The sequence below is a fragment of the Anarrhichthys ocellatus genome, unplaced genomic scaffold, assembly GCF_004355925.1.
Source record: "Anarrhichthys ocellatus isolate YVR2014 unplaced genomic scaffold, GSC_Weel_1.0 scaffold19, whole genome shotgun sequence".
NCBI lineage: Eukaryota > Metazoa > Chordata > Actinopteri > Perciformes > Anarhichadidae > Anarrhichthys > Anarrhichthys ocellatus.
Window position 1 is genome coordinate 3,705,238 of NW_022280049.1, and position 26,660 is coordinate 3,731,897.

Genomic DNA, 26,660 nt, shown 5'->3' on the forward strand with positions numbered 1-26,660 from the left:
ATCGGTTTAGAATGTGAATCAGATTTCTGGGATATGTTATCAATGCCCAGACTGATGTTGATTATGAGTTTGTGAATGATAATATTCCACACATAGGCTGCCTTTGGTTGCAAAAGGTCACATATTCTGTTCAACTAACTGAATGCTTCTCATCATACACACTAAGCTTCATCTTCTGACTTAAAACACATTACAGGTCCATTCGACAGATTAGCATTGCAATCCTGTTTTTAGCTATGCTAGCAGTATTGGTATAGGCATGTCACCCTTAAGATGAATTGTAATAACTTTAATAATCCCTTTACCTCCAGCAGTTACTAATCAGGTTAAATTTAATTTTGTCCAATACTTTGTTTTTTGACCAAATACCAAATATGTACGGCATTCCCATCAGACTGTACTTAGTGTTTAGTGCCAGCTACCTAGTGCTAGCATGCTAGCACATTAAAATAAGATGTTGAACATGGTGAACATCATACCTGCTAGAAATCTGCATGTTAGCATTGCCATTGTCACTGTGTGTATGTGGTTAATTTCAGCTTTTAGCTCAAAGCCCCACAGAGCTGCTAGCATGACTCAGTTGTTAAAAAAAATGTCCATCCATTCCAAAAAAAAAAAAGGCAATTTTCTCTCTTAAGAGCAGTTGGTATGACAGCTGAATATGTTACAATCAGTAGCAAGGAGAACAGAAGTGGGTTTTCATATACCTTCATTCTGAAGACTCCATTTTAAAACAACACTGTTAAATGTTGTCTGCCGGGGTAAAGAGGAGTGGTGCCCTGGTTTTGTTTTGAGGCAAAGGTCTGATAATGAATGAATCCAGTGTGTAGAAGAGAAGATAATCTTTTGTGTAACAGCCTTTAATTAGGAGGGCAAGCAGGGGGGGCTGACTGAGAAGAGCTCATTAGGGAGGTACATGGATCTCTGCTTTCTGAAAAAGGCATTGGTCCACTGATTGGTTCTGATGAGACATGTTTTAGAAAGGCCCCTGGTTGTCGCAATGGAAGCGAAGAGACTGCTGTTGTGGCCATGACAACATAATCCCCCATTCAAAAAGAGCCCCTGGGTTCTGATGACCCAGTATGGCATGCTGCCATGAATTACTGAGGACTGGCCATCCAATGATGGGCTGAGAACTACACCTGTTCCTGTCTCTCATTACTACCCAGGCTTGAACAACCATAATGTAGTCAGAGCAAACAACAGGTGGATGTTTCTGTTTAATACATCCATTCCACTTCAGTGCAATGCTTTTGGGTGTGTTTTTTTCCAGAAACATACACACGAAGGTTTGCTGCTGTGTTATTGGCTGTGCACTTCGTGCTCGTGTTAATCATTTATATTTACAACTGCAAGGCAATATTCACAAGGAGGAACAAGAGCCAAAGGTCTCATCCAGACATAAAGGAGAACCTCCTCTGTGAATGTTGGCTGGTAAGTCTGATTGCTGCGTTTCATAATTAGGTTTACCTTTTTAAATGTTAGCGTGATGTTTTTAGTTACCATATAGCATGATTAATGGTGCTGCTCTCTTCAATCTGACATAGTAAACTATGTTGTACTGTACTGTATAACTTTAGCTTATATTTATAGCCTATACTTGTCTTTTCATAGATACATATTTAAATTAAACAATTCTCAGAAGCATGGAAGTATCTTGAAGATGAACTTCATCTCGATGAGATTAAGGGGGTTTTGTTCCCTTGGGTTGCTCATGTTATATTCAAATGTTTCTAATGTAGAACTTCTTGCTTACATTGAAAAACATTATGTAATTAAATTCTCCAATTTAACATAATTTAACGCAAAGCAGGTCTTGTCTAATTACCTCCAACTGTATCAATATTAAAGAGGAAATCACACAGGGCAGAAAGCTGAAGCTGCTCTGTTTTCTCTGTCATGAAACCGTACAACATGTTATGAGACACTGCTCAGAGATATCACAAGAGGTGGTAAAAAAACCTGCTATGGTATTGTTAACGTGGGTGCGGCCATATGCAATATGCTGTTAGATTTCAACCCATGATTGAGGCACATAAATAACTTAAATGTCTGAATTCTGAAGGTTACATCAGAATAATCTATTTTTTCTTTTTGCTTTATAAGAATTCCTTAATCTGCTGATTATTGTTTCAATTAATCGATGAATAATTCAGCCAGAAAATTGTGAAAAATGCCCATCACAATGTGAAGTCTTCAGATTGCTTGTTTAGTCCAACCAGAAGTCAAAAAACTAAAAATAATTAATTTACAAAGATAATAAATCAGAAAAAAAGTATCAGAAGCCTCACATTTGACAAGTTGGAAGCTGAATGGATCACTATTTTTAGCAGCATGGCTCTATGGACGGCAAGAATGCCGGTCCAAATCTTTGGGCCAGACTGAAATAATGTTATTATAATTAATTGTTGAGTGGATGCAACAACTATTCAATAGTATTAAGTGCTAACACAGTATATCTATTTGTTCAATTCAATTGTTTGTTCAGTTGTTTAATTGACTAATTGTATCAGCTCTACTTATCAGATTGCTCATTCTTTTTATTTGCAGACATGGAGGGGATCACAGGAGTTATGATGGTGTTGTGCCTTATTGGCTTAAGTAATGGTGAGTATTTAGTTAATTTTATTGCAATTTTGTCATTATGTCTTTACTATGTGACATTTTACTTATACTGTATGTTTTCTACAGCAAATACCAGTCCTACAATCAACTCTGTTGTTCATAATGTGTGTGAAGACACCCCCATAGGTACAGTATATACTATGTGTGTGTGAATTTTTGAAAACCGTTTTTTGTTTCACTTTTGCATTATACAAATACTGCACACATTTATTTATGTTCCACCAATGTTGTTTTCACAGGTGCCCACGTGTTTACTATAAGGGCAACAGATGCAGAAAATGACCCATTGACGTATTCACTCACTGCGCCCAATGCCGAATACTTCACAGTTGAGAGCAACACCGGGCGTGTATCAGTCAGGATGACACTGGATAGAGAGGTATGTGGCGTGGTGGATTTAGAGATCCTTCGATTCTTCAATGTTTCATTTGGATTCTGTCTTATTTCTGTCATATTTTCTTTATTCTAGGTGTTTAGTGTAATGGAACTTGGAGTTCTTGTCGATGATGGTTCCAATAGAGTAAGTTTCAGTTAATGTTAATGATCCATTTATATTAGTTTGTTCATTATATTCAGAGTTCACCATGCAATGTATTTCAGACACCAGGACAATTAACTATAATATTGGAAGACGCCAATGACAACCGACCCATATTCCAGAACACTCCATATGACATTGTGATCCCAGAAGTAAGTCAAACTTATTGATTCTCTTAACCTATTTGTTCATCAGCTTATCTTTTCCAGCATCAAACTGCCAATTCATCATGATGTCAAAATTAGCTTACACAGTTGATAATGCTGAGAGATATTTGTGTGTTAAATTGTCGTTTGTTTTTCTGTCTTTGTTTTTATCCCCTTCCAATTTATCAGAACACCACTGTAAATGCGACTCTTTTTAGGGCAATGGCCACTGATGGAGACACTGGAAGTAGTGCTGTTGTTCGATACAGCATTGATGAAGTAAGCTTCTTTTGTAAATCATGTAATTGATTCATATCGTATTCTGCTTTATTGAAGTGTAATTTATATGGTATTTTCTAGGTTACTCCAAATGATGGAGTCAGTCATTTTATAATTGTTCCTGTAACTGGGGAAGTGAAATTAAATGGACAACTGAATTACACTGCATTGAGCACGTTCTATCGGCTGAAGATTAACGCAACTGTAAGTACCATGCAATAGTAAAACAATAGTTAGACATTTTGGGAAATGTGCTTATTTGTGTTCTTGCTCAGAGTTAGGTGAGAATATTGATGCCACTCTCATGTCAGGGAGTGGTGTCAATCTTCTCATTTATTAACTGTGGGCAAGATACTGAAGAAGCATATTTTTGAAAATGACGTACTTGGATTCAATTGTTTTCCCCCCACTACATTTGTACATTTGTACATTTACCTTAACCATGACATGAAAAGTTTAAGGAGTAAAAAGGGGTTCTGCTCTGTTGTGAATCTAAGGCAAAACTGATCTCTGAAGTGATTCATTATTTCATTGCAATACAATTTTTTTATATTCAAACAAGACAAATAATGATGATAATTAAATGTCTGAATTTTTATACATCACTTTACTAATCTAGAATTATTATTGTGGTAAAAAAAGTGGCATAACATTTTAGGATTTTGACAACCTTGTTTGCTTGTTTGCAACAGGATGGCGGAGGCAAATGTTTTTATAATACAACCAATTACTTGTCAAGCATCGCTTTTTCCTTCATTACGGTTATGGATGTCCCAGACCTCGACCCACAGTTCCTTAGTATTCCCTACGTAGGGAGAGTTGAAGAGAACGCTCCTTTGGTAAGTGCTGATGCATTTTATTCTGAGCTCTGCGTTGGAAAAGGTGACTTAACTGGACTGATGTTAATTTTAAAAGAGTAATTAGAAAGGAGATGAATTACAACCAATATGTCGTCCAGTGCATTCCATTCAGTTGTTGCACATTTTCCTTTGTGTTACGTCTGCTTTTCATTCTGATGAAGCTGCGTGTTCTTGTGTAAGCCCAGGATTGATGTATATCTTTAGACATTTTGTGTGACAAAGCTGGTGCAAATCTCGTTGTGATTTATTCAAATCTACAGGCAGTAAGCCTGCTTTGAGTTGTGTGTGGATGTTAAAATATTTTTTGTTTCTTTGCCAGGGCCATTCTGTGTTTAAAGTGACTGCCCTAGACCAGGACACGGGAGTCAATGATGATATAATCTACAGCATTCAAGGTAAGCTCGATCAAGCTCAGCTAGAACAATTTCTTCTTTGTACCGAGTGAGTAAGAAATGTTTCTTCCACATTGTTTGACAGATTCCACAGCAGAGGGCCTGTTTGAAATCTCAGAAACTGATGGCGTCATATCTGTACTGTCGCATATTGACAGAGAAGATATTGGTGACACTGTTACCCTGACTGTAAAGGTACAGTTGGTTTTTTTGAGTAATACACCAATTCCTTCCACTGTATGTAAATTTACTTTGTATCCGTCTTGCATATATTTCCAGAGCAACACTTAAAAAAAACAAAAACATTTTTTATCCCTGTTATTTCAGCTATAACACTTAATACCATGAATGTTTGAATTACTTACATTCAGCGTCTGAATAAGGCTTCATGGCTTCATCCTCCCTCCTTTGGCTCCTGTAATGAGAGACAAGGAGGCCAGAAAGAATACAAGCGGTTTGTGAGGGAGGGTTGTGAGAAGTAGAAGATCTTTGTTCTTGAACATAATGCATAATAACTCCACTTACGTATGTTAGAAACAGCCTTCTCTCAATCACAGCCCATGAGCACCCAATCAAAGAAAGATGCCTGCTGCAGTCTGTGAAACATAACAGAAGATTATTATTGAGAACCTTATTTAATTAATTCATTTTTTTGCAAATGTTGAGACTGTGACATATTTAGTTTTTTTCTATTTTAGGCTACTGAGTCTAAAGCAAACATCCACGGGTTCCAAGCCAGCACCACAACAGAAGTACAGATCAACATCATCGACGTCAATGACAACATGCCGCAGTTTTACAAATGTGGAGATGAGTGTGTGATGGAGAGTCACTTCACAGGAGAGGTTGTTGAGCACGTGTTGGGCTCTGTTTTTATCAACATGACTGTCAAAGATCGGGATAAGGTGAGAGAAAAAATCACCCAAAAAGGGGACATTCTTCAACTAAAGTGAAATGAGTGAATTAAGAAATATTCTTTCATGGCTTTACACAGATTGCCCAAACTTATCTAACCCTGGAGGGAAATTACACAGACGTGTTTTCTGTGCAACCGCAATTTACAACGTCAGACAGCATCGTTCAACTGCAGGTCAAGGATCCCCAAAAACTGGATTTTGAAAAAATACAGCAAATGGTTCTGCAAGTGAGAACAATTAAATTTGAGTCTATGATCATAACAATTGTGACATTTTTCATCTTTTGGTTATCATATTTGTGATTTTTAAAGCACTTTCCCAGTCTGAGCTGCTTCCCATGCTTGTGTTATGGTGCAGGTCATTGCCATAGATGGAGAAAATGACACCTTCCAGTCCACTGCAACAGTTACTATTAACATCAAGGATGCCAATGACAACAGCCCTACGTTCATGCAGACCACGTATGAGTTGAATGTTACTGAGCACTCTCCTGTTGGGACAATATTGGACACCTTAACTGTAAGTCCTTTACTATCTGGAGTCTTACTCAGACAGTCTTAACTTGCATGTAACAAACACGTAGCACTTGAGGAGCACACAATGTTTTTTTTCCCCCCAGGCATACGATCCTGATACGATGGATCAAGGCAAAATAACCTACACGCTCCTTCCAGACAGCATGTATGGCAAACCAGTTAGTCTGCTAATTTGAATACAGCCACTCTGCAGCTGTTGCTGTGATGCTAACTGAGACAACACCACTGAAAAGTCTGTATCTGTGTTTCAGACTACTGTATTTTGATGTGGAGCCACATAACGGCGCAGTTTACGTGAAAAACGCAACTCTGCTGGACCGTGAGGTCAGATCTCTGTATTCAGCCACTCTGCAGGCCAGAGACACAGACGGCAAGCCTGGCAGCACAGTGCTGGAGATCACTGTAACTGACATCAACGACCACGCCCCGATCATCAACAGAGACACTTACCGGGAGTTTGTTAAAGAGGGTGAAAAGCTTGAACTTCGGATAGAGGTAACTGTGAGACAATAAGAGAACAGTTAATACATCCAACTCTTAAGTGTCGGTGCTATACTTCACAGGATTAATGATATATTGTTATTCTCCGTATCGTTATAAACCTCGGTCCCAGAGATTGTAACATAATGGAAAATGAAAATTACTTTACTGTCTTTGCTTTAGGAGAAAGCTAGGAACCCAAAACGGTGTACTATTTTGGCCTACAGCCCCCTATTTCCATTTAAGAGACGTCTTAAGAAAGCACTCCACCAATGTAGCACTTTACACTTCACACTATAACTTTGTCAAACTCATGTTGTTGACAGTTCACAAAAAAGGAAATCAAAAATCAAAATCGATGCAGCAGAACCAAAGATATTTTCTTTCTAATTTCAAAACCTTCTTCCTTGTTAAAACCTGGGGCTTACATTACCCGCAATGCAACTTAATTGCAACAGTTTGGTGGAAGATGCAATTGTGTTTTGTTGGTAGCAGCTAATGTTGCCTCAAGCCTCCAGCCTCAAGAAGAGTTAAGGAGCGGGCGACAGAGGTCTGGTAAGCTCACTTCTCCCTAACTCCACACCCCAAGATCTTTTTATTTTCAGTCTTGTAGTCTTCAGCCCCAACTGATGCTGAATCACGAGACATCATTTGAGGCAATTTACCAGATTTCGCGCAGCTCCCTCTGGGGACACAGAAAGCTAAATACAACTTTTACTCTAAAACACCTGTAAACAGACTCACAGAGTTGATGTGTAAAATCAATGGAGATCCCTGTTATGCTACAGCATATAATGATATCTTCAACAAAAGCATTCTTCCAATATAGTGGCAACAGTTTAGGGAGGCGCCTCTCCTGCTTCAACATGACAATGCACACAGCCGGGTCCAAAAAGAAGATGTCCAACAGTCACATATGGGTGTCCACAAGTCTTTTGGCAATGTAGTGTAATTGCAATATTTAGTAACTAATGTAGTTTCTTAACCATTTCTTCTAATGTTTCTCACTTGGACAGGCAACTGATGCAGATGACTCTGATACCAAAAACAGTCAAATAGTGTTTGGAATCGTACCAAGCAAGTACAGTGATAACTTCACCATCGACTCTGACACCGGTGTGTTAACAAACATGGTTGAGCTTGATCGTGAGGCCCTGGACCCGAAGCTGAACGGGATGATTGAGCTCAATGTAACTGCTACTGACAAGGGTACACCACCATTATCCACCATGGTCACCGTTATCATCATTGTAGAGGTAAATCTTCAACAGTTTGTAGCAAAGTATCGGTGCTGTGTTGCTACTGAAGCTGCCACTCCTGGCAAAGATGATAACCTTCCGTCTTTTCTTTGATGCATCCCAGGATGTCAATGACAACACACCACAATTTAAAGCCTCCTCTTACAAATTCTCTGTCAAAGAAGGACAAAAAGGTCAGTATTTAACTTTGCAAAGCACTTTCAAGTGTTCATAAGTGTGTGGCTGGATTCTAATTATATTTTCTATCCAATCAGGTGCCTTTGTGGGTTCTGTTCAGGCAGAAGATTTGGACCAAACAGCAGAGTTTGAGCGCATTTCTTTCAGCATTATTGAAGGAAGCTTTGGCAGCTTCATCATTCGCACCTTCGCAGAGGAGCAGGGTTACAGGGGAAACATCACTGTGGACCCTGACATTGAGCTGGACTACGAGAGTGCTCGCAAGCAATTCCGACTGCAGGTAGAGGCAACAGATCTGGAACAGAAGAAAGCCGTAGTGACGGTGGAGGTGGACGTGTTGGATGTGAACGATGAAAGGCCCGAGTTCAAGCCATCAGACCCAGTGACAGTGAAGGAGAACATCGCCAGTAGCGGGGCTGTTGGGAGCTTTACAGCGCAGGACAAAGATGGAAACCACTCACTGGTCTACGAGCTGGAATCCATCAAATGCAGATGCAACGGTTCTCTGACACCCTGCAGCTGGTTTATTCTGGATCCAACGGGGGAAGTCAGAGTCAACCTGGAGCACACAGTGGATTATGAAGAATGTGACCAGGTGCTGATGGAGGCTCAGGTGGTGGACGAGTACACGGAGAAAGGAGAGAACAACAGCGTCACAGCAGGTTAGCACTGGGTTGTTGTACAGATAACAAAAGCAGTAAAAGCATTAAAAAAAGAAATCATTTACAGACCTGCACACACATCTCACGTCATTTTACTTCATTTTTCTTTTGCAATATTTCAGGACAAATGGTGATCAACATTGAAGACATCAACGACAATGCTCCCCAATTCATTTTCTCAGATTCTGTATTTGGTGAGTGTATATTTGAGATTCTGCTGTAATTTTATTTTATTTTAGCAGCCTTTGTTTGGCTTGTGACCCTTTAAACTAAACTTCAAGCTGTCCCACTCAACAAAAAGCATTAGTCATAGTCAATGGACAAAGTAATTTAAACGAATAAACTTTATTTAGATTTTTTATCAACATTATAAAGTTCAATACATATTTTTTTTCATTGGATTTCAGTTGTGGTGTCAGAAAGTGCAAGCAAGGGGACATCGGTAGCAGGAGTCACTGTGAGTAATGAAAAACAAATAACTGACATGATTTCAGCTTGTAAATGAGATATGTGACATGAAGTCTTGACATTCCCGCTGGTATCTCTCGCTGCTCTCAGGCTACAGACCGTGACTCTGGAATAAATAGGCAGATTGACTTTAAAGTAACTGCAGTCCAATTCAGAGACAGCAACAATCAAACAAGTGACACGAAGATTCTGTTCGAGGCCATCACCACACAGCAAAAGGACATATATATTGGAATTATTCAGTGAGTACAAAGTCATTCATCAGCATCATAGTGCCATATCTCATTCTGCTCTAAATAATTATTTGTGCTTTTCTCACAAGCTTTTGTGTTTACCGCTGCACTCATTTTTATGTCTAAATGGAACCTGGACCAGAGCCTCTCTTTGAAAGGACTGTTAATATTTATTGTTGGAAAGTTAATAAAACAACTAAAAAGAAGCGCAAAATGACAAGAAAGAGACTAAAAACAACTACAAAGAGACTCAAAGTGACTTCAAAGTGACTTAAACGTGACTTCAAAACCACAGAGACGCAAAACAATTACAAAGGCATGCAAAGTGAACAAAAAGAGACAATACGACAACGACAACAACCAAAGAACTATAAAGAGACATATTGCGACAACAGAGATGCAAACAACTACAAAAAACACAAAGAGACACAAAATGACTACAAAGAGACACAAGACAGCCACAAAGGGAACTTCAAAGTTGGCAGATGGACAACTACAAAGAGACACAAAATAACTAGATGGCTGACTACAAAGACACACAAAATAACTAGAAAGAGACACAAAATTGCCATCAAGACAACCACAAAGGCAACTACAAAGAGTCACAGAGTGTCTAGAAGATGAACGACAAAGAGACACAAAAGGACTAGATAGATCACTTCAAAGACAACTACAAAGAGACTGATAATGACAAAAAAGAGACAATATTACGACCATGTGTATCTGTATCTCTGGGTGTCTTGGCCCTGTGTGTGAGGGGTGGGCTGGGCTTGTACATGTCTGTGCCAAGGGGGCCATTGTCTCACAATCTGCCCATGGCTGGACTGATTTCCTCCACATTCCACAGAACTAGCGAGGCACTTGACATATCACTGAAAGGGAAGTATTTGGTAACAGTAAGTGCAACTGACACCGGCGACCTCTCCACCAGCACTGTACTGGAGGTGAGTTGACTCAAAACATGCAGCTGGATTGTCATTCATGAAAACACCAGACGGACAGTATGACTTCAGCCTGATTTCCTACTTCTTATTATTTTGCAGATTTTCGCAGTTGATGAATCATATCAAGTGGAACTTGCATTTACAAGACCCCAAACTCTTGTTGAAGAAAACATCAATGAAATCATCAGGTATATTTCTCCGTGCTATACTGTGCTTTTGTCAAATTTGAATCAGATGACACTGAATTAAAGATTTTCTCAATATTTCATTTATTTAACACTTACATTTGTCATGTTTTACATCGGGGACTTGGCATTTTCTCTGATCTCTGAATTTCCAGAGCTCTTACTGCTGCAACCAAGGCTGCTGTAGAAATCGCTTCCATCAGGTTTGACACTGCTCAAGCATCCAGGCAAGCTCTCTTTTCTTATCACCTCTAAGCTTCAATCACCATACATACAATTAAATGATGCGGTCTGTGAATACAGACAAAGATGACCAATTATTGGCTGGTGCCAACAGGAACTCAGATCATCTTCAACTCTTTAGTTGAATGCATATACTGTTGTCCACTAGGTGGTGCCAGTGTCCCTGTAAACAACCATATTGTCGAGGACAAATTATTTGCTGATAATTGTAATTGTTCATTTGGGGTCGCTATTTTAGGTGTATAAGTGAGTTGTGTTTTTCTCTCAGGGATTCAGGTAACACCATCATAGTGGCATATTTTGTCTACTCCAACGGGACTGCTCTTACCTCTAATGAAGTGGAAAAGATGATCTCTGATCCTGAACACGCTGGTGTACTTATAGATCTTGGCCTTGCGGACATTGTGAGTATGAGCAGTTTCAGAGTTTTTCTGAAACAGTCTCTTTTCTGTCATGTTGTACTTTCTTCAACTCAATTTAAGCAGCCTTACTTTCCTCTTGTTAATTGCTGGAGTAGATTTCTATAACTTCCTTTCCCGTTGATGCATAACTTTCCACTGAACTGGAAGAGATTTCCTTTAATACAGCACAGTGAGAAATCTGTACCACTACTGTTAACTGCAACAGCTTTATTACCTTGTTTGTATCTGACTTACAATGCAGAGGGTACAAACCTCCATATATAATAAACATTGATTGTTGTAAATGTACAATATGAATCAAAACTACAACATATTGAGCCTCATTGGAAGCTAACATGAATGACAATTAGTTTGAAGTATGATATAGTCATACATTCATTTAGTTTTATTATCACAATACAGTATTATTGTTGTACTTTAATTCGTGTCTGAGATTTGTTTAACATAACCAAGCCAGGGTGACGGATTTCTGCTTTGAATACCGAAATAATCCCTACAATTGTATTAATCATTACCATAATTAACTACATTTTACTATAATGTACAAATAATAATAATCAGAATGTTATGAGGAGTCTATTGCAGAAGAATTGTCAGTGAACTGACGGTTCTCATGTTTGTTTCATTACAGTATGTGTTAAATGAAACCTCATAGGTCCACAGACAGGAGTATACTGAAGAGATTTCTTACTTGTGTTCCAGGGTAAGGCTCCTGTGATCGAAACAGACACTGACCCTTTGAAGTACGCCCTGTTCGGGATGGTGGCCGGCCTCGTCATCGTGATGGCCGTGCTCACCACTTCACTGATGTGCACTCGCAGAAAGTAAGAAGAGGGATTTGGAATAATGTTAGGGACAGGATTGAACGGAACAATTAACTATAAACCAAAGTTTATCCCGGTGAAGTTTCTTAAGAAGCATTTATCTAAAAACATCTTTGAGAGGTACTATGTCTGTTCACAAATCAACTCACTTCACGCTACAGCTACAGCAGGAAGCTGAAGGCCGCTAAAGCCATGAACTCTGCAGCCATGGTGACTTCAGGCAACCAGAAAAGTGGTCCTGTGGTGCCGGGAACCAACAAGTACACCATGGAGGGGTGAGGAGACAACAGCATTAACGAGATAAACGAATGAATAAATGACTTGAAATATGACACGTGTTTGTCTTCCTATGTATGTCATTATTAATGAACAGGGCGAATCCGGTTCTCAACCTCAACATCGACACAACCATGATCCTGGACATGGACGAGGAGAGCTCAGACGTGGACAAAGTCAGGTAAAGAAAACCTCTCTGTGACTGTCTGCACCATCTGTTGATAGCAGCTATTTGCTCCATCACAAGGTGGTGGCTCACAGTGACACACGACCTCTCGCTCCACTCTGTCGGCGTGCTGGTTGATAAACTGGGAATGTTTCCAGCTGAACATTTTGTCACAGCGTGCTCATGACAGCGTGTTATGATGGAGGACTGGCTCTCCAACGTTGGCATGTGACCTTAATTTACATCAAAAACCTTAATATGGATTTCAGGAAGAAAAAAAAAACTCTCTTTATGAAATTCATGCATATGGAGATAAGTTTGATCACTTTGTTTTTCTTTTTCCCACAACAGCCTGAACTCCCTGGCCTCCAGCAATTATGATAAAACTAACATGGTGAGTTGGCATTTTAAAGTCCATCTTCATTTGTATTAATTAGAATACGGCCTTATTTAAATACGTGTCTGCTCCTCATTAGATGAGCATCCAGGAGGAGGAGTATGATGACAGCGGGCCACCGGAGTACATTGAGCCTCTGGGTGCAGCCCTGGCCCACCGGGGCCAAAAGAAAGGCTCCGACAATCCTCACATTGGTTTTAGTAACCCTGCATTCAGCACTACAGACCTGTGATGGATATAATGATGGCCTCGGATGGACATCATGTTGCTTCTCTGTAATCAGTCAAACACATTGATGGCGTTGGATGAAGTCTTTGTGTCCCCAAGTAGCTTTCTGTTGTGACCAATTGTAATGAGTTATTAATATAATGCACAAGCTCAAGTGATGAATTTGCTATGTCAAAACATTCAATTCAAGGAATAACAATAAAGAAAACCAAAATTGGAGACGTTACTCTGTGAAGACAATATAATGATACCACATAGTGTATCGATATTGTGAAATCTGGTTTGGTTATTTAATAGACAGTTTTGTTTGTCAAACAGTTAAAGGAATAGTTTGAGATTTTGGGAAATATGCTCATCCTCCAGCTAGCCTGAAAAACAGCCTTACAGCACCTCAGAAGCTCAGCTGGCTGTTTCCAGTCTTTAGGCTAAAGTTGGCTAATTGCCTGCTGGCTGTGGCTTCACATTTAGTGCAACGACACAAAAACCGTCTCTCGGAAAAAAGCATATCCCCCCCCAAATGTCAAACTCTTCTTTTAAAAAAATCCTCATATAATTGTAGCTAGACGATTAAAAATGAGACAGAAGCAAAGGGAAAGCAAACAAAAGAATTGTTTGTTGCACATGTGAATCACTTTATTTTTTGTTAATATATTAAGCGGTAGCTTAAAAATGATGGTTTGCTTTGAAATAAACTGTAATATATAAGCTATGTCAACACACAATGCTATTTTTTTTACAGCTGATGCAACCAGAAAGACATTCCAAAAAGAGTAAAATATTGCTCAATGTCAATGCATAAATGAATTCCTTTTTTGTGACTGCACGTCAGCCAAAAGGTTTAACCTTATGCCTGTTTAATTTGTCAGTGTTTGCTTTGAGTTTGAGATTCTCATGCTCGAATAAACCCTCATGCAATGTGACTTTGTGACTTTGTATAAGCAGTGGATAGAAAAGATTGTTTCACCGTTTCCTGACATCTAAATGAATGTAATGTAAGTGCAATCTGAATGAAATCAATTTCGCCAAATGTGGATTTGATCCCACTTTTATGAATTTAACGTATGAACACCAACTTCACTAACACTGTAACAACCTCTGAATTAAAGCACATTCAAAATAATTCATCACATAATTCACAACTGAATCACTAATCATGGCATTATAATACAGTAAGTCAAGTCAGTAAGTAATGACTGAAAATACCCTCATATCAGCTGTCGATTGTGCTCGTCATTTGTACATTTTTATACTTTTCACAATACAATTAAATCAAAATTGTGCCAAATCTAAAAGCATAATATAAGACATACAAAAGCCTGCTCTACTGGTCGGGACTCCTCACACAGGCACATCAAAGCAACATTTACATCCATTTTAACTTCTATACACTTGCAACAAAATTACCCGCAGGTTGCAACGACTGACCACAAGTACATAAATTACAATCAACAACTGTCACTGTCATCTCTCTCAGTCGTAGCTGTGTGAGCTTGTGAGCAACCAGGGGAAGGATTGCCATGGCTTCATATCGTCTGAGGTGCATTTAGAAAAGCAGCAACAGCTAAAACGACTAAGCAGACAGTTGAGTGGTCTGATTGAAAAACATTAACGGAGAAGAGCTATCCAAGGCATTGATACACCTCTCCTTTTTCAAAACATGAAAACATGGAACTCCAAGAAAAAAAAGAAAACCCCATCTTGTTTGGCTGATTCTCAATGCTCCATGATTGAAGTGTTATGTTAAGTGCTTTTGTGTTTTTTTTTTTGTCTGGTGTGAGGAGGCGATCTGCTTCTCACACATTCAACACAATGTCACGCCTTGAAGTAAATCAGCGTATAACTGACACATTCTTCACGTGAATTTTTTCTAAAATGATTATCGCACAGGTTTTCTTGTTTCCTTCTAAACAGCTGTTGTTTTCTCCACAGGATTCTTGTGTCACTCAGCGCTGTGAGCTCTGGAGCAACAATGTGGCTGCTGCATGTTCTCCATTAGCTGACGGAAAGGGTTTCTTCTGCGTCGGCTCACCTCTCCATCCCGATCTCCCCTTTTCCCTGAACGGCCCTTACCTGAACCGGAACCGGAACCAGAACCTGAACCAGAACCAGAACCCCCCTGGATGGACTCTGGAGAGAGGGGCACGGCTGAGGGGTTGAGCGGAGGAGGGGGAGGCATTGAGGGCTTCTGCTTCTTCACCTGTTTCTCCAGGTGTTTCTGGATGGCTGAGCCCAGCACAGCCACTTCCACCACCGCCCCGTACACCTCCCATGTCATCCCCTTTTCATCCCAGCTCACCTCCTGCACCGGCTCCTCCTCTTTCTCCTGACAATTTATTGCCTCCTTTGTGTCATCTTCAGATGCCTCCACCTTTTTCTCTTCAGTTACTTTCTCCTCCTTTTTGTCCTCCACCACCTGCTCCTTTCTAACGTCTTCCTCCTCCACTATCTTCTCCTCTGTGCGTGCATCCTTTCCGATCTCAGGAAAAACTGTGATGGTGGGCGTTCTCGGGGTCATAGGTGCTGTAGCGACAGACCGAAACTCTATCTGCTGACCCACCTTCAGCTCAGCATCTATAGTCTCTGTGCCTACACCTCCACATCTCCCCAAAGAGCTGGGGAAGTAGAAGGCTTGGTCGCCCTCAGGAGGGATCATGGGGCTGGTAGCTGCAGACTGGCACTGCACCACTTCCAGGCTCACCTGCGTGCGGATGTTGTGGCAGCCGAAGGGAGCTGGAGACTCAGGGACAGGAGGCTTTGTCACTTCTCTCAACTCACCGCCTGCACCTTTGTTTTCTTTCACTTCTGAATTCACGTCTGTTTTTGCTTTGTCGCAAGCAGAAACAGAAGATTTCTCTGTTTTACTTTGTGGAGGGTTTGCGATTGAGATCTCCTGTACGTCAGGGGCAACAGTTTCTGTGGAGACATTCTCCTTTCCATCCGCCCTCTTTGCATCACCGTTATTCTCTCTTAGTTCCTCATATTCATCTATTTTGACCATCTCTGTCTCAAGGGTATAAAAGGATGACTCAGCCTTCTCTTCCTCCTCATTGTTGCCATAGTGGGTCACCAGGATTGTAATGTCTTGATCCATACTTCCCATCCTCTGTTGCTTACGCTGCTGATTACTATCCTCCAGAGTTACTTGTGAAACTGTTAACCCGGCAGCATTGCATGAGCTCTGTGGAGATGCATTTGAGCTGAAGCACTCGCTTTGCTCCTTTGATGTGGTACATTTCAAAGTTCCAGTTATCTCCGACTTAGTCGCTTCTTGACTTTTTGTCTTCTCTTGTTGGCCACGCTCCCTCTGCATCTCACTCTTTTTCACTTCATCCTGCTTCTGCACCGGCTCTCTCCCGCTAAGCTCTGGGAAAGCCGTGGTCGAGGGCGTCTTTGGGGTCATGGGAGACGTGGCCACAGAGCAGAACTCCACCTGCTGACCCACCTGTAGCTCTGCGTCTTTAGTGTCAGCACCCACAGCTCCGAACTTCCCGAAAGAGCTTGGGAAGAAGAAGGACTGGCCACCCTCAGGAGGCGTCATGGGGCTGGTGGCTGCAGAGCGACACTGGACCACCTCCAGGCTGACCTGTGTGCGCATGTGGTGCTGGCCGGACGGAGCTGGGGTACATGGGTCTGAGGGTCCTGGGGTTGCTGGCACAAGCACCAATATATTCTCAATGTCTTCCCCTTTTTCTCTGCCATGACCTACGCTTTTATTCTTAGTTGTCTCCCCCTGAGTTTCTCCGTCTCCATCACTCGGGAACTTATTGGAGACTGTCGTGTTGTTATGTGCTGCTGTTGTTTTGTCATCTTCAGGCTGTCGTGTCAGAAGGATGGCTTCAGTCTGCGTAGAGTCTTTACCACAACCCCCTCCTGAAAGCGCTTGATCTTTGGATTCTTCATTCTGGTCTCGCTCTTGAACGTAGCTGGCATTCATCTGAAGTTTTGGCTGAGGAGCTGTTGCCTCTTGCTTCGTGTTTATCTGAGGTCCGTCAGGCTCAGCGCTGCCATATGAGCCGCCTGGACGCTCTCCATCATCTGTCTTCTCACATGGCTTGCCGTCCTCCCTGAGACCTCTCATCTCGTCCTTCAGACTTCCCATTTTTCCTCCGCATTAAAGTTGTTGAAGTACCTGCAGGGCACAACACAGCACTGACACACTGTGCAAATCGTAATCAGTAACTATAACAACAACATCGAAGCATAGAATGTGCTAAAAATATTGTCATACGATATCGACATCAGGAATGCAAACACCGACGTGTAACCAAGTTACAGCATTGCTACTATTTGATGGACATTATTCACATGCTTATTTTGTATTGTAGGGCACTGTAATATCTGGGATATTTACTATTATTAAACACATGATTAGACTGCATTTTAAATTACAGATTCTTTTGCATTTTACCGTTAGATTGCACCTTTCTACCCTAAAGATTTATCCACACAGCCAATACAGGAACCCAAAGCACTTGTCAAAATTTTGGCTATGAAAATAAACAGGATCAAACAAACTGCAGGAAATCACGAGTAACAGACATACCTCAGCAGTCCAAGTCAGACTGAAGTCTCGCCATAACTCTCACTCGCATTTGGGTCAAACGTTGCAAAGTCTCTCCGTTGATCGAGAGGCACATCTGTCTGTATATCTCTCCTGATGATATATGGTGATAGCAGTGGCTACAGGTTTGTCTCTAGAAGAATCTATCTTAGGCAATCCTCTCTCTTTAAGCTGTGGCTGTGTCTGTTGAAAAGCTTCACATTTTCCAGTTTCCCTGGAAACCACGGTCGGGTTCTGGCAGTGAGTGGTAATGTAATGAAAAAACCTCTCTTCAGCTCGCTAATCATCAGTAAATCATAGTAATTAACCACAGATTTTCATAGCAACACAATGGCAAACTTTGTGCAGAGAGATAAACCTGTGAATTAGTCAACTGGCTTTGAAGAAGGCAAAAATTGGAGATAAAAGCTTTCATTTTACTACAGATGATCGGTGTGAGGGCTTCTAGAAGGAAGGTGGAGTATGCAACAGAGAGGAGAAGGGATTGTTTTTCTTAATTGTTACATTAGGTAAGACACAGCAACTTATGTGACTGGAGGGCACATTTGTTTGACCACTCTCAGTGTTAAGAATGCACAATCGTAATAAAAAGAAGGCTGAAAGATCAAAAAGGCACATCCTGTAAACCACAACCAATTGACATTTGCGGAGGCAGATCATCACAGGCTTATTAGAGGACCAGAAAAGCATTGCACACTCTGGTCTTTGTGCAGGCAATTTCTGAAATATTAGTAAATGTGAGTTTTCTGCTGCAACAGTGAAAGCACAAGAAAGACAGCGGGGGATATCGGCTGAAGGAGCTTGGGGGAAGAAGAGCTGCGCCTCCCACACAAACACACACTTGTGAACCACCATGTCTTTCCTTCTCATTCCTCCCTTCAACCTCTCCACTTTGCAACACGTATTGCTCTCGAGCCTCGATCACTTTCTTTCCCTGGAGTAACTCTGCGGTGCTAAGGATGTTTACATTTGTCTCATTTTAGGAATCTTCCCTTTTTATTATTATTGTACTGTAATGGTAGGCTGCAGCTTGCACAGAACACTGTGTACTGACAGAAGTATAGTCTCGGCATTAATTCAAAGGTCTCCACCAATCCCTGGCCGCCACAGAGTGCCGTTGCCTAGCAACCACGTAGTGCGATGCAGGGAGGTGTGCTGCCGAGGGCCGAGGTATAGACGGCGCTGATCATATTCTCATCAGGAGCCATCAGCCTGCCAAAGGCCATCTTTTCAGCAACGTGTTGGTAATAATAACCGTGGTGAATCGTTAGTGAGCAAAAAAAAAAACGAAACAGGCTGCAGCTACGAACAGTGCTGTCTCTCCTGCGTGTGTGGCAGGACATCACATCTTAAAAACCTGACAAACACGTTGGTATCTGCTTTTATTTCCCAAAATAGTCACATGAAGTGAAATCAATAACAAAGCAAGAAACAGAAACGCAAAAAGGTGAGAGGAAAATAAGAAATAAAAAGACAGTTAATAAAGATTTCTTTTGGAAAATAAGCGGTGGTTTTTTTTCCCAGGTTTTCTGATGCCGACATACTTCCATCGAAACATTATCGCTTGTCTAAAATGGATGATGAGACAAGTTGGCTCCAGTGTTTCAGCTGAAACTGTTCATTTTTATTAGGGATCATTTGGTCTCCAATTTCTGTCCAAACTCCTTGATGGTGTCTGTGGTCTTGTCCGCAGCTTTTCCTATGGCTGCCTGAGTCTGTCTGCCAGCTTCTTGAGCAGCTTCAAAGAGTCACAGTGAGGCAGAGGAGAAATATTCAGTAAGTTAAGCACCACATCATCACTATTGGGCTGAAGACATTGTTGTGCAGAGTTTGATTGAGAGTATCAAACTTGTGTTACCATCTTACATGCAAACTTATGAGTGATAAGCATATATTTATGTGTATATAAAAAGCTATTCAATACCTTCCATTAACTGTTCTATTCCTGTAACGTTTTGAGGAGAAACACTTTCAATCAAGCGTATTCAATGTGTATTGCTGTAGTCCTGTGTTACACACAGTGTTGTCAAATAATAAATCATATCAGGAGCTCAGCTTTAATCTCGTGTTTTTCATCCTCTGACAGCTTGCCACTGCGCTCTAACTCCTGTCTGCTCAGAGTACTATATCTACTTGACCATCATAATGCTTCAAAGACTGAGGAGTGGGCACTGTACCTGTGTTGGCCGTTTCTTTGGAGGAGTCTGCCACCTGCTGCACAGCTTCTTGAGCTGCCTGCACTGAAAAACACACGACAGAGACTTACAGTGACTGACCAGCTTTTAAACTCTTCAACTTTGGTAAATGAGCTAAACTTTGACCATCTCAGTCGTTCACAAGTGAAAGACTATTTTAAACATTTGTGAAAAATAAAAAGTTTTATTTATCAAGTTGCTCTTTTTCAACGAAGAAAGGCAAACCATTATGGGAATAAAAGCCTTTACAGGACCTTACATTGGCCCCGTGTCATCTCACAGCTATCGTACCTGCAGTGTCTGTGACTCCCTTCGCGGCCGAGTGGCTCGTGCCTTTCAGGCTCTCAAAGGACTTCTTGAACGAGGCCATGGCTCCAGTCTTTGTCCCTGCAGCGTCCACGCATCCGTCTGAGCCGACAGAGGCAGGAGAGACTGTTTATACCCTCCGTTTGAGCCCGACACCAACGAGCCTGCACAATCCAGCTGGATTAACCCAAACAAAACCCGCACAAAGAGGCCCGATCAGACTGGCATCCCAACTATGGCAGCGTTCAGCCAAGGGCCAGAGCCCGCTCAGCAGATTTTACACATCCTGTAATCAAGCCCCCAGACAAGAGTGAGCAGAAAAGGGAAACACACGAGGGCGTTATTAAATAGAGAGAACAACAGGCAGGAAAAAAAAACAGAATTGGTTACAAAAGGTTTAAAATGTAATGAGTGCTCAATGCCAAAAGTGAGTTTAAACATCATCAAACAACACTACCAAGTGGTTTCTTTTTTTAATCTTTATTTACAGAGGAATGTATGTCTGGCTTAACACATAAACCTGTATATTGACAAGTCCTGCAATTGAAAGCACATATTGATATGACAACCATTATGATTTCAAGACATAATATATTGACTTTAACTTGTTAAAATCTTCAGTACACACACGCACACACACACACACACACACACACGTATACTCTGTCAATTTCAGAGATTACAGATTTACTGGAATGATTTCACAAGCAAATATAAAGATACAATGTAAAAAACTCTTACTTCAAAAAAGTTCAAAGAAACTTCCAAAGAAATGCAAAACAAAAAAAGAAAGAACCCACAAACAGGCATTGTCGACACTTAGGAGGATATTATTCTTTTCATATCTGCTTGCAACCGGACATATTTATTTTTTCCACTCCCAATGTCTCATTGGAAGATGACGAACATCTATTGCACATTTCTAAATACAGATACACACACGTACGAAGTCACAAGCCCCGGCTCTGGTCTCATTTCATTGGGAGGGAGTCAAGGAAATGAGACAGAGGGGACAATTCTTACGTCTCAATAATTACCTACACCCAACACATCACATTAATAACATGACATTTACAATATAGAATATTAAAAGATTTGTCTTGAAGGAAGAACATTTTTCAGTGGGAATGCTTGTCTTTTTTGTTGATTTTTTTTTGCAACGGGGGTATAATAGTGATAGTTTCAGCATTTGTCCTTTTTATTATTAGAAATATTATTGTGCTGCTGGTTGGTTGGTGGCTTTGACTGGTGCTTTTACGCTTCTGGCTCGTAGTCCTGGCTCCCCTGGGAAAAGAAAAATCGATTTTTAAGAGACAGGCAGATGAAATCCGTAGCACAGAGAAGCTCGAGGGTTAAATTCAACAGTAAGACTTTGATTAAGACTTAATCGCATCAAATATGACTTAAATCAATTCATAGAAGAATACATATGACAGAGGGCTCATGGTAACACATGATTGCGGTCTGCTGAAGGTAATGATGTCACTCTATCATAGAAGCTCCTCTGCTGGTCTCTCTCTCTCTTCAGCCTGCAGAGGGCGGCAAAATCCTTCACAAGCTTCAAGGATGTGTCGTGAGCACATTCCCAGCATCCTTTTAACCCTGCACACGCCTCCTTCACACACATGATCATAAAAGAAACAAATAATACAGCCTACGGGAATATGCAATAGTCTTAGGACATCGAAGGTGTTCACAAAAACCAGGAGTGGTACTGGATGAGATGGATTTTTATTCACATATCCTCCCTAAGAGGGTTTGGTTCACTCTGTAGCACTCGGGCTCCATATTCACAGCACTGCAGGGAGACCCTGACATTACCCACAATGCACAGAGGCAGAGAGCGTCATCACCACACCCATTCAGACAGAGCTCACATATCGCTGGTGTAGCAGAGGATGGGGGAGGGGAAGCGATGCGGAGGAGAGGAGCAGGAGAGGGAGGACGACATGGATGACACAAGATACTGCCTCTGAGAAATTCACTTTTAATTTACATCTCGGGGAATATCTCGGTGTTGCAATAATCCACTCAGGAAAATAAAAGAAAATCCAACTAAACGCATTGAATAAATTGAACATCATTAGCAAAATTAAATCTTCCTCCAACTGAAGCTGATTCTGAATATTCTCTGAGAATATAATAGTTTTCTGGCTAAAAACATAGCAGAACTTTAAATCATGATATATACTAGTGAAGTGATCTTTTCCAGATTATGTACATTGTGTGCTATTTGTATTTACTCTTAGCTATTTAAAATCTGGTTTCAAAGCAATAGATTCTGCAGTTTGTCGCGCCCCTAACAGCCACATTCCAAAAATAACAATCGGTGTCAGACTCCCATCCTTCCCTCACACATGCATGTACACACACACACATATATACACACACTCCCAACGCTCAATGTAGGTAGGTGGTGCTATATTCACTGTACTCGCTATGTGGCAATTGGCTTGTTAAGCCCTCTGTTTTCATTTCCAGAAAAAAGAAGAATTACCTCATCGTGAGTGCGCTGTAATGATTGTGTGGGACAGAAGTGGGGGGGGGCAAGTGTGGAGTGCTATTGAAATGCAATACAGCTAAAATGTGTAACCATGAAGAGCTGGTGAATACCGACGAGCCTCCATCTACTGTAACGTGACTGCAGTCTATGACTTTACAGTTTTTTTACAGGCTTTTTGCAAAAAACCTACAAAAAGCAATTTACAATGAAATCTTACTTCAACACAGAGACATGAGATTCTTTATTGTAAGGCAGAGACGGAGACAGAGACGCTTTGTGTCGTGTAGGCTGATTACCTGCTGGGACTCGTATGTCTCCCCTTCTGGCTGCAGCATTGCCTCTCCCTGGCCCTCCATGGCCTCCTGCCCGTACTCCTCAGGCTGCAGAGACACAAAGAGTAGGACGATGAGCATATAAACATTATATATATTTATTGGTAGCATTGGAGAAACCAGCAAGAGTACGCTAGATTTTTTTTTTTTTGTTTAATTATCCAACCGAAAAACCCAGTCCAGTGTTGCCAACTCTTTTCTAATGATAGTAGCTAGCAGTACTATGTGTGTATCTAGCAAAAAACTGTCAAAGTCCGCAAACACTGACAGCGCGCGTCCCTTCAGGCCTCCCTCCAAAGCTACTGCACCAAAATGATCACAACAAACGTAAAAATCAAACATGGCTATTGTTAAATTTGGTTCACGTCGCACAAGTTGAGCAGGAAATCTGTCATTTCTTCGACCACCATCTTTGGACAGTCACAGTAGTTTTACTTGCAGGGGACAGAATATTCTTTCATCCAGATAGTTCAAAGATGATGGTGGAAATACCTTCAAACGCAAACATGATAAACTAAGCATGATAAACATTGCACCGGCAGTTGAGATGAAATGAAAAAGGCCTTCTGAACCCTTTTAGATCACATTTCCGGTCATATTGTGCAACCATTTAACAATGTATGCAACACAAATTGCTTTTCTTTGTATTCTTTGATCAAAATCCAATTATCGTTTCTTAATTGAAAACAAAATACGACATGTACTTCCACGAGCTAGTACCAACCAATGTCAACCGCTAATGCAGGACCTAAAGATGTTTCAGTTAGCATTGACATGGTGAGCATGTTAGCATGCGAATGACATTGAGCTCAAACACACACTGCTGTACCCAAGTACCGTCTCACTGAGCTGCTAGCATGATGGTGACTCTTAGCCACGTTCGCTTGTTATTCCTTGTTCAGAAAACTGAAGTTATAAGACTCTGATGTATTGGTAATAGAGAGGCAAAACAATTGGGGGCAAGAAAAGACAAAAGCTGACAACGCCCGTCTCCCAGTACACAGGAGACTATTTAAATGAATTATAATAAAGGAACATGTCACCAAATGCAACCATGTGGCTCAATGAGGTGATTTTAATAATTTTTGGACAACAATGGAGGCACAGAGGACTAGGAAATTGGATAAAAGGACATGCATGCTAGTATAGCTAATTCATTGTTAGTTTTCATTTATAAGAAAAACATAGAACACCACCAGTCTTATCTTTTTCTATTTGAAGTGACGCTGATATTGATTGATATCTTGACACTCCTCCTGAGAGCTCTCTGATGCAGGCAGCGCTCCATCTTTAATGCACCTCCTACTTCGAGCCCTTAAAACACAGCTAGTGGGTCAGCACACATTTATTTTTAAACCCAGCACTAATCAAGTCAATTAGGCCAGAGACGAACAGACCGTAATCCTGTGTACCGTATCAAGCCGGTGTTATTGCTGTAAGCCGACCGACATGATTAGCACGGCTTTAAATGCTGCACAATGGGAAACCACCATAAAGACACACCTAATCAGACGGATCATTAACTGAGAAAAAGTGAACATGAAAAAGGGTGTTCGTGGGATTACAGCAGAAGAGAAAGCTACGTTTTGTGTCTGATTGGTCACATTTGAATTCAGTCTCGACTCCAGCACAAGAGAAGCCTCAATGTTAAGACAATTTAGCATACGGTTCTCTTAAAAAGATTGTACGAATGGATCAGTGAGTGCAATTTTAAGTACAGAGAGGATGTACATCCCAGCACAAGCTAGAGCTGAACAGCAGATCGGCACATGTGATAAGAGTGTCAACAGTTTAACAATCTGTTGTCAGGGTGTTGGAATGAGTAGTTTTATCACTCAGATAGTGCCTCCGAGAAGCCTATTAGAGCAGGCTGTCAGATTTACTAGATTAGTGAGTCAGTGGAAAGCGTCCAACTCTGAGGGATGAAGGCTTCGGACAGCACAAGGACCTCCCTGTCTCACATACAGCGAAAGACGAAATGTCGCCGTGCTTACGGCGCACGACCAGGTTGTTTAACAAGCGAAAAACAATGTGTATCACTCAAATTTTCAAGCATGGCGATAAGTAGATTTTTCCCAAGTCAAATCTGTTCCACTTCTGTGAAAGAAAACTCTGTATAATCACTTGAATTGAAGCTGTATTTTATAGACTGAAGGCAGCTCCGTGTGCAGAGCGGACAGTGTGGAACAACAACTCACCCTCGGGAACCCTCAAGCGTCCTCCAATAAAACAAGTGTAAAACAAAGCCTTAACGCTAATTGCATTTCTTACGATTTTAACTGTATAAAAGCTGTCATCAACCAGCAGGTCACCCGTGCAGCGTGAATGTTGAGGAAAGCAGAATCATGCTGTGGAGCCAGCGTTAAGCATTGAGAAACGTGTTTTTAAACTTAAGTACAAAAACGTGATCATGTTTCCTTTGGTGGCAGCAAACTTCTGTGCTGACAGCAGAGGAATAAAACAGATGCGGACCAGTAAGTCCATGTTGAAGTGACATGTAAATTCATCAGCCCGTGTTTATCCCTGCTCTAAAATCTGGCTCCGCTACAACTACAATCCCATTCAGACTTTAATGAACATAACTTACGGCAAGTTGCCAACTGTAAGTGATTCTTGTATCTGGAACAAAGGTCAGTTGTGCACGTGTGCACATCCATAAATAGGCTCAAACCAGAATAACAATTAGCTGCTGTATAAAATATGCATATCGTATACAAGGCAGTTTGCAGTCATTTCATTATATGCATGCTATTAAAAGGGGCAATCCATCAGTTGCTGCTGCTTTAATTTGTTTCCAAATCTTTTTGATATCTGTATCTTATGAATCCCAAAACTATATTTAAACTAAATATTCAAGCTATTGATGAAGCAATAACTCAATTAATTGAATAGTCGATCAACAACAAACATTTGAACAATTTGAGAGATGTGACAGAGTTTCATCAAACAAACTGCCAAACGCTCACTGGTTCCATCGACTTAAACGTGGGGTTTTGCTGTTTTCCAGAGTTTTACACCATTAGAAATGTGATATCTTTAACAAGCAAGTTTTAAATCTATTAAAATGTATGAAAAAAAACAAACATCTATAGATTCTGGTTGTATATACCCGAAACTAATAAAACAAACAAATGCAATACTAACCATAAATACATATACAATCACCTCTGATGTTATTTCACAATTATGGGCTACTGATTTCCTGTATGTGTGCGTGAACACTGCCATACTTTGTCTAATAACGGGAACGTACTTAAGAAACGAGTGTGTTACACCTCACTGTGTGTGCTGATGGCGACTGTAACGGTGTACATACATTCATGTCAGCAGGGAATTCGTCCTTTTTCCCCAGGCCAGTGGCAGCGACAATGTTCCCGACGGCTCCAGTGGTCTTCTCAGCCACTGCAGTGTCACACAAACATCATGGACACACACGCACACACACACAGACAGACACAGACACACACACACACACACACACACACACACACACACACACACACACA

The 26,660-nt window shown here is 40.9% G+C and overlaps 3 protein-coding genes across 3 annotated transcripts in view; 1 reads left to right on the forward strand and 2 right to left on the reverse strand.

The window, feature by feature from the left end:
- The first annotated feature begins 1,356 nt into the window (after positions 1 to 1,356).
- Positions 1,357 to 14,177, forward strand: cdhr2 (cadherin related family member 2). Its single transcript, XM_031858047.1, has 31 exons — positions 1,357 to 1,434; positions 2,551 to 2,607; positions 2,692 to 2,751; positions 2,865 to 3,004; positions 3,095 to 3,145; positions 3,226 to 3,315; positions 3,499 to 3,588; positions 3,670 to 3,792; positions 4,281 to 4,427; positions 4,768 to 4,843; positions 4,926 to 5,035; positions 5,539 to 5,745; positions 5,835 to 5,984; positions 6,115 to 6,276; positions 6,377 to 6,438; positions 6,545 to 6,788; positions 7,790 to 8,029; positions 8,136 to 8,205; positions 8,287 to 8,871; positions 8,994 to 9,065; positions 9,279 to 9,328; positions 9,430 to 9,581; positions 10,420 to 10,516; positions 10,616 to 10,704; positions 10,857 to 10,928; positions 11,213 to 11,348; positions 12,069 to 12,190; positions 12,352 to 12,465; positions 12,564 to 12,647; positions 12,984 to 13,026; positions 13,109 to 14,177. Exons 1-31 carry the CDS (start codon positions 1,425 to 1,427, stop codon positions 13,259 to 13,261), a joined length of 3,858 nt encoding a protein of 1,285 aa, XP_031713907.1. The 5' UTR covers positions 1,357 to 1,424; the 3' UTR covers positions 13,262 to 14,177.
- Positions 13,869 to 18,373, reverse strand: gprin1 (G protein regulated inducer of neurite outgrowth 1). Its single transcript, XM_031858048.1, has 2 exons — positions 17,801 to 18,373; positions 13,869 to 17,386 (listed from the first exon to the last, which is right to left on the reverse strand). Exon 2 carries the CDS (start codon positions 17,354 to 17,356, stop codon positions 15,197 to 15,199), a length of 2,160 nt encoding a protein of 719 aa, XP_031713908.1. The 5' UTR covers positions 17,357 to 17,386; positions 17,801 to 18,373; the 3' UTR covers positions 13,869 to 15,196.
- Positions 18,374 to 20,783: 2,410 nt separating this feature from the next.
- sncb (synuclein, beta) overlaps positions 20,784 to 26,660 on the reverse strand; it is a 10,945-nt gene continuing 5,068 nt past the window's right edge. The window contains exons 4-6 of the mRNA XM_031858093.1: positions 26,471 to 26,556; positions 23,119 to 23,202; positions 20,784 to 21,603 (exon numbers count right to left, since the gene is read on the reverse strand). Of these exons, the coding sequence (XP_031713953.1) occupies positions 21,574 to 21,603; positions 23,119 to 23,202; positions 26,471 to 26,556 (200 nt within the window). The 3' untranslated portion in view covers positions 20,784 to 21,573. The remainder of the gene's footprint in view (positions 21,604 to 23,118; positions 23,203 to 26,470; positions 26,557 to 26,660) is intronic.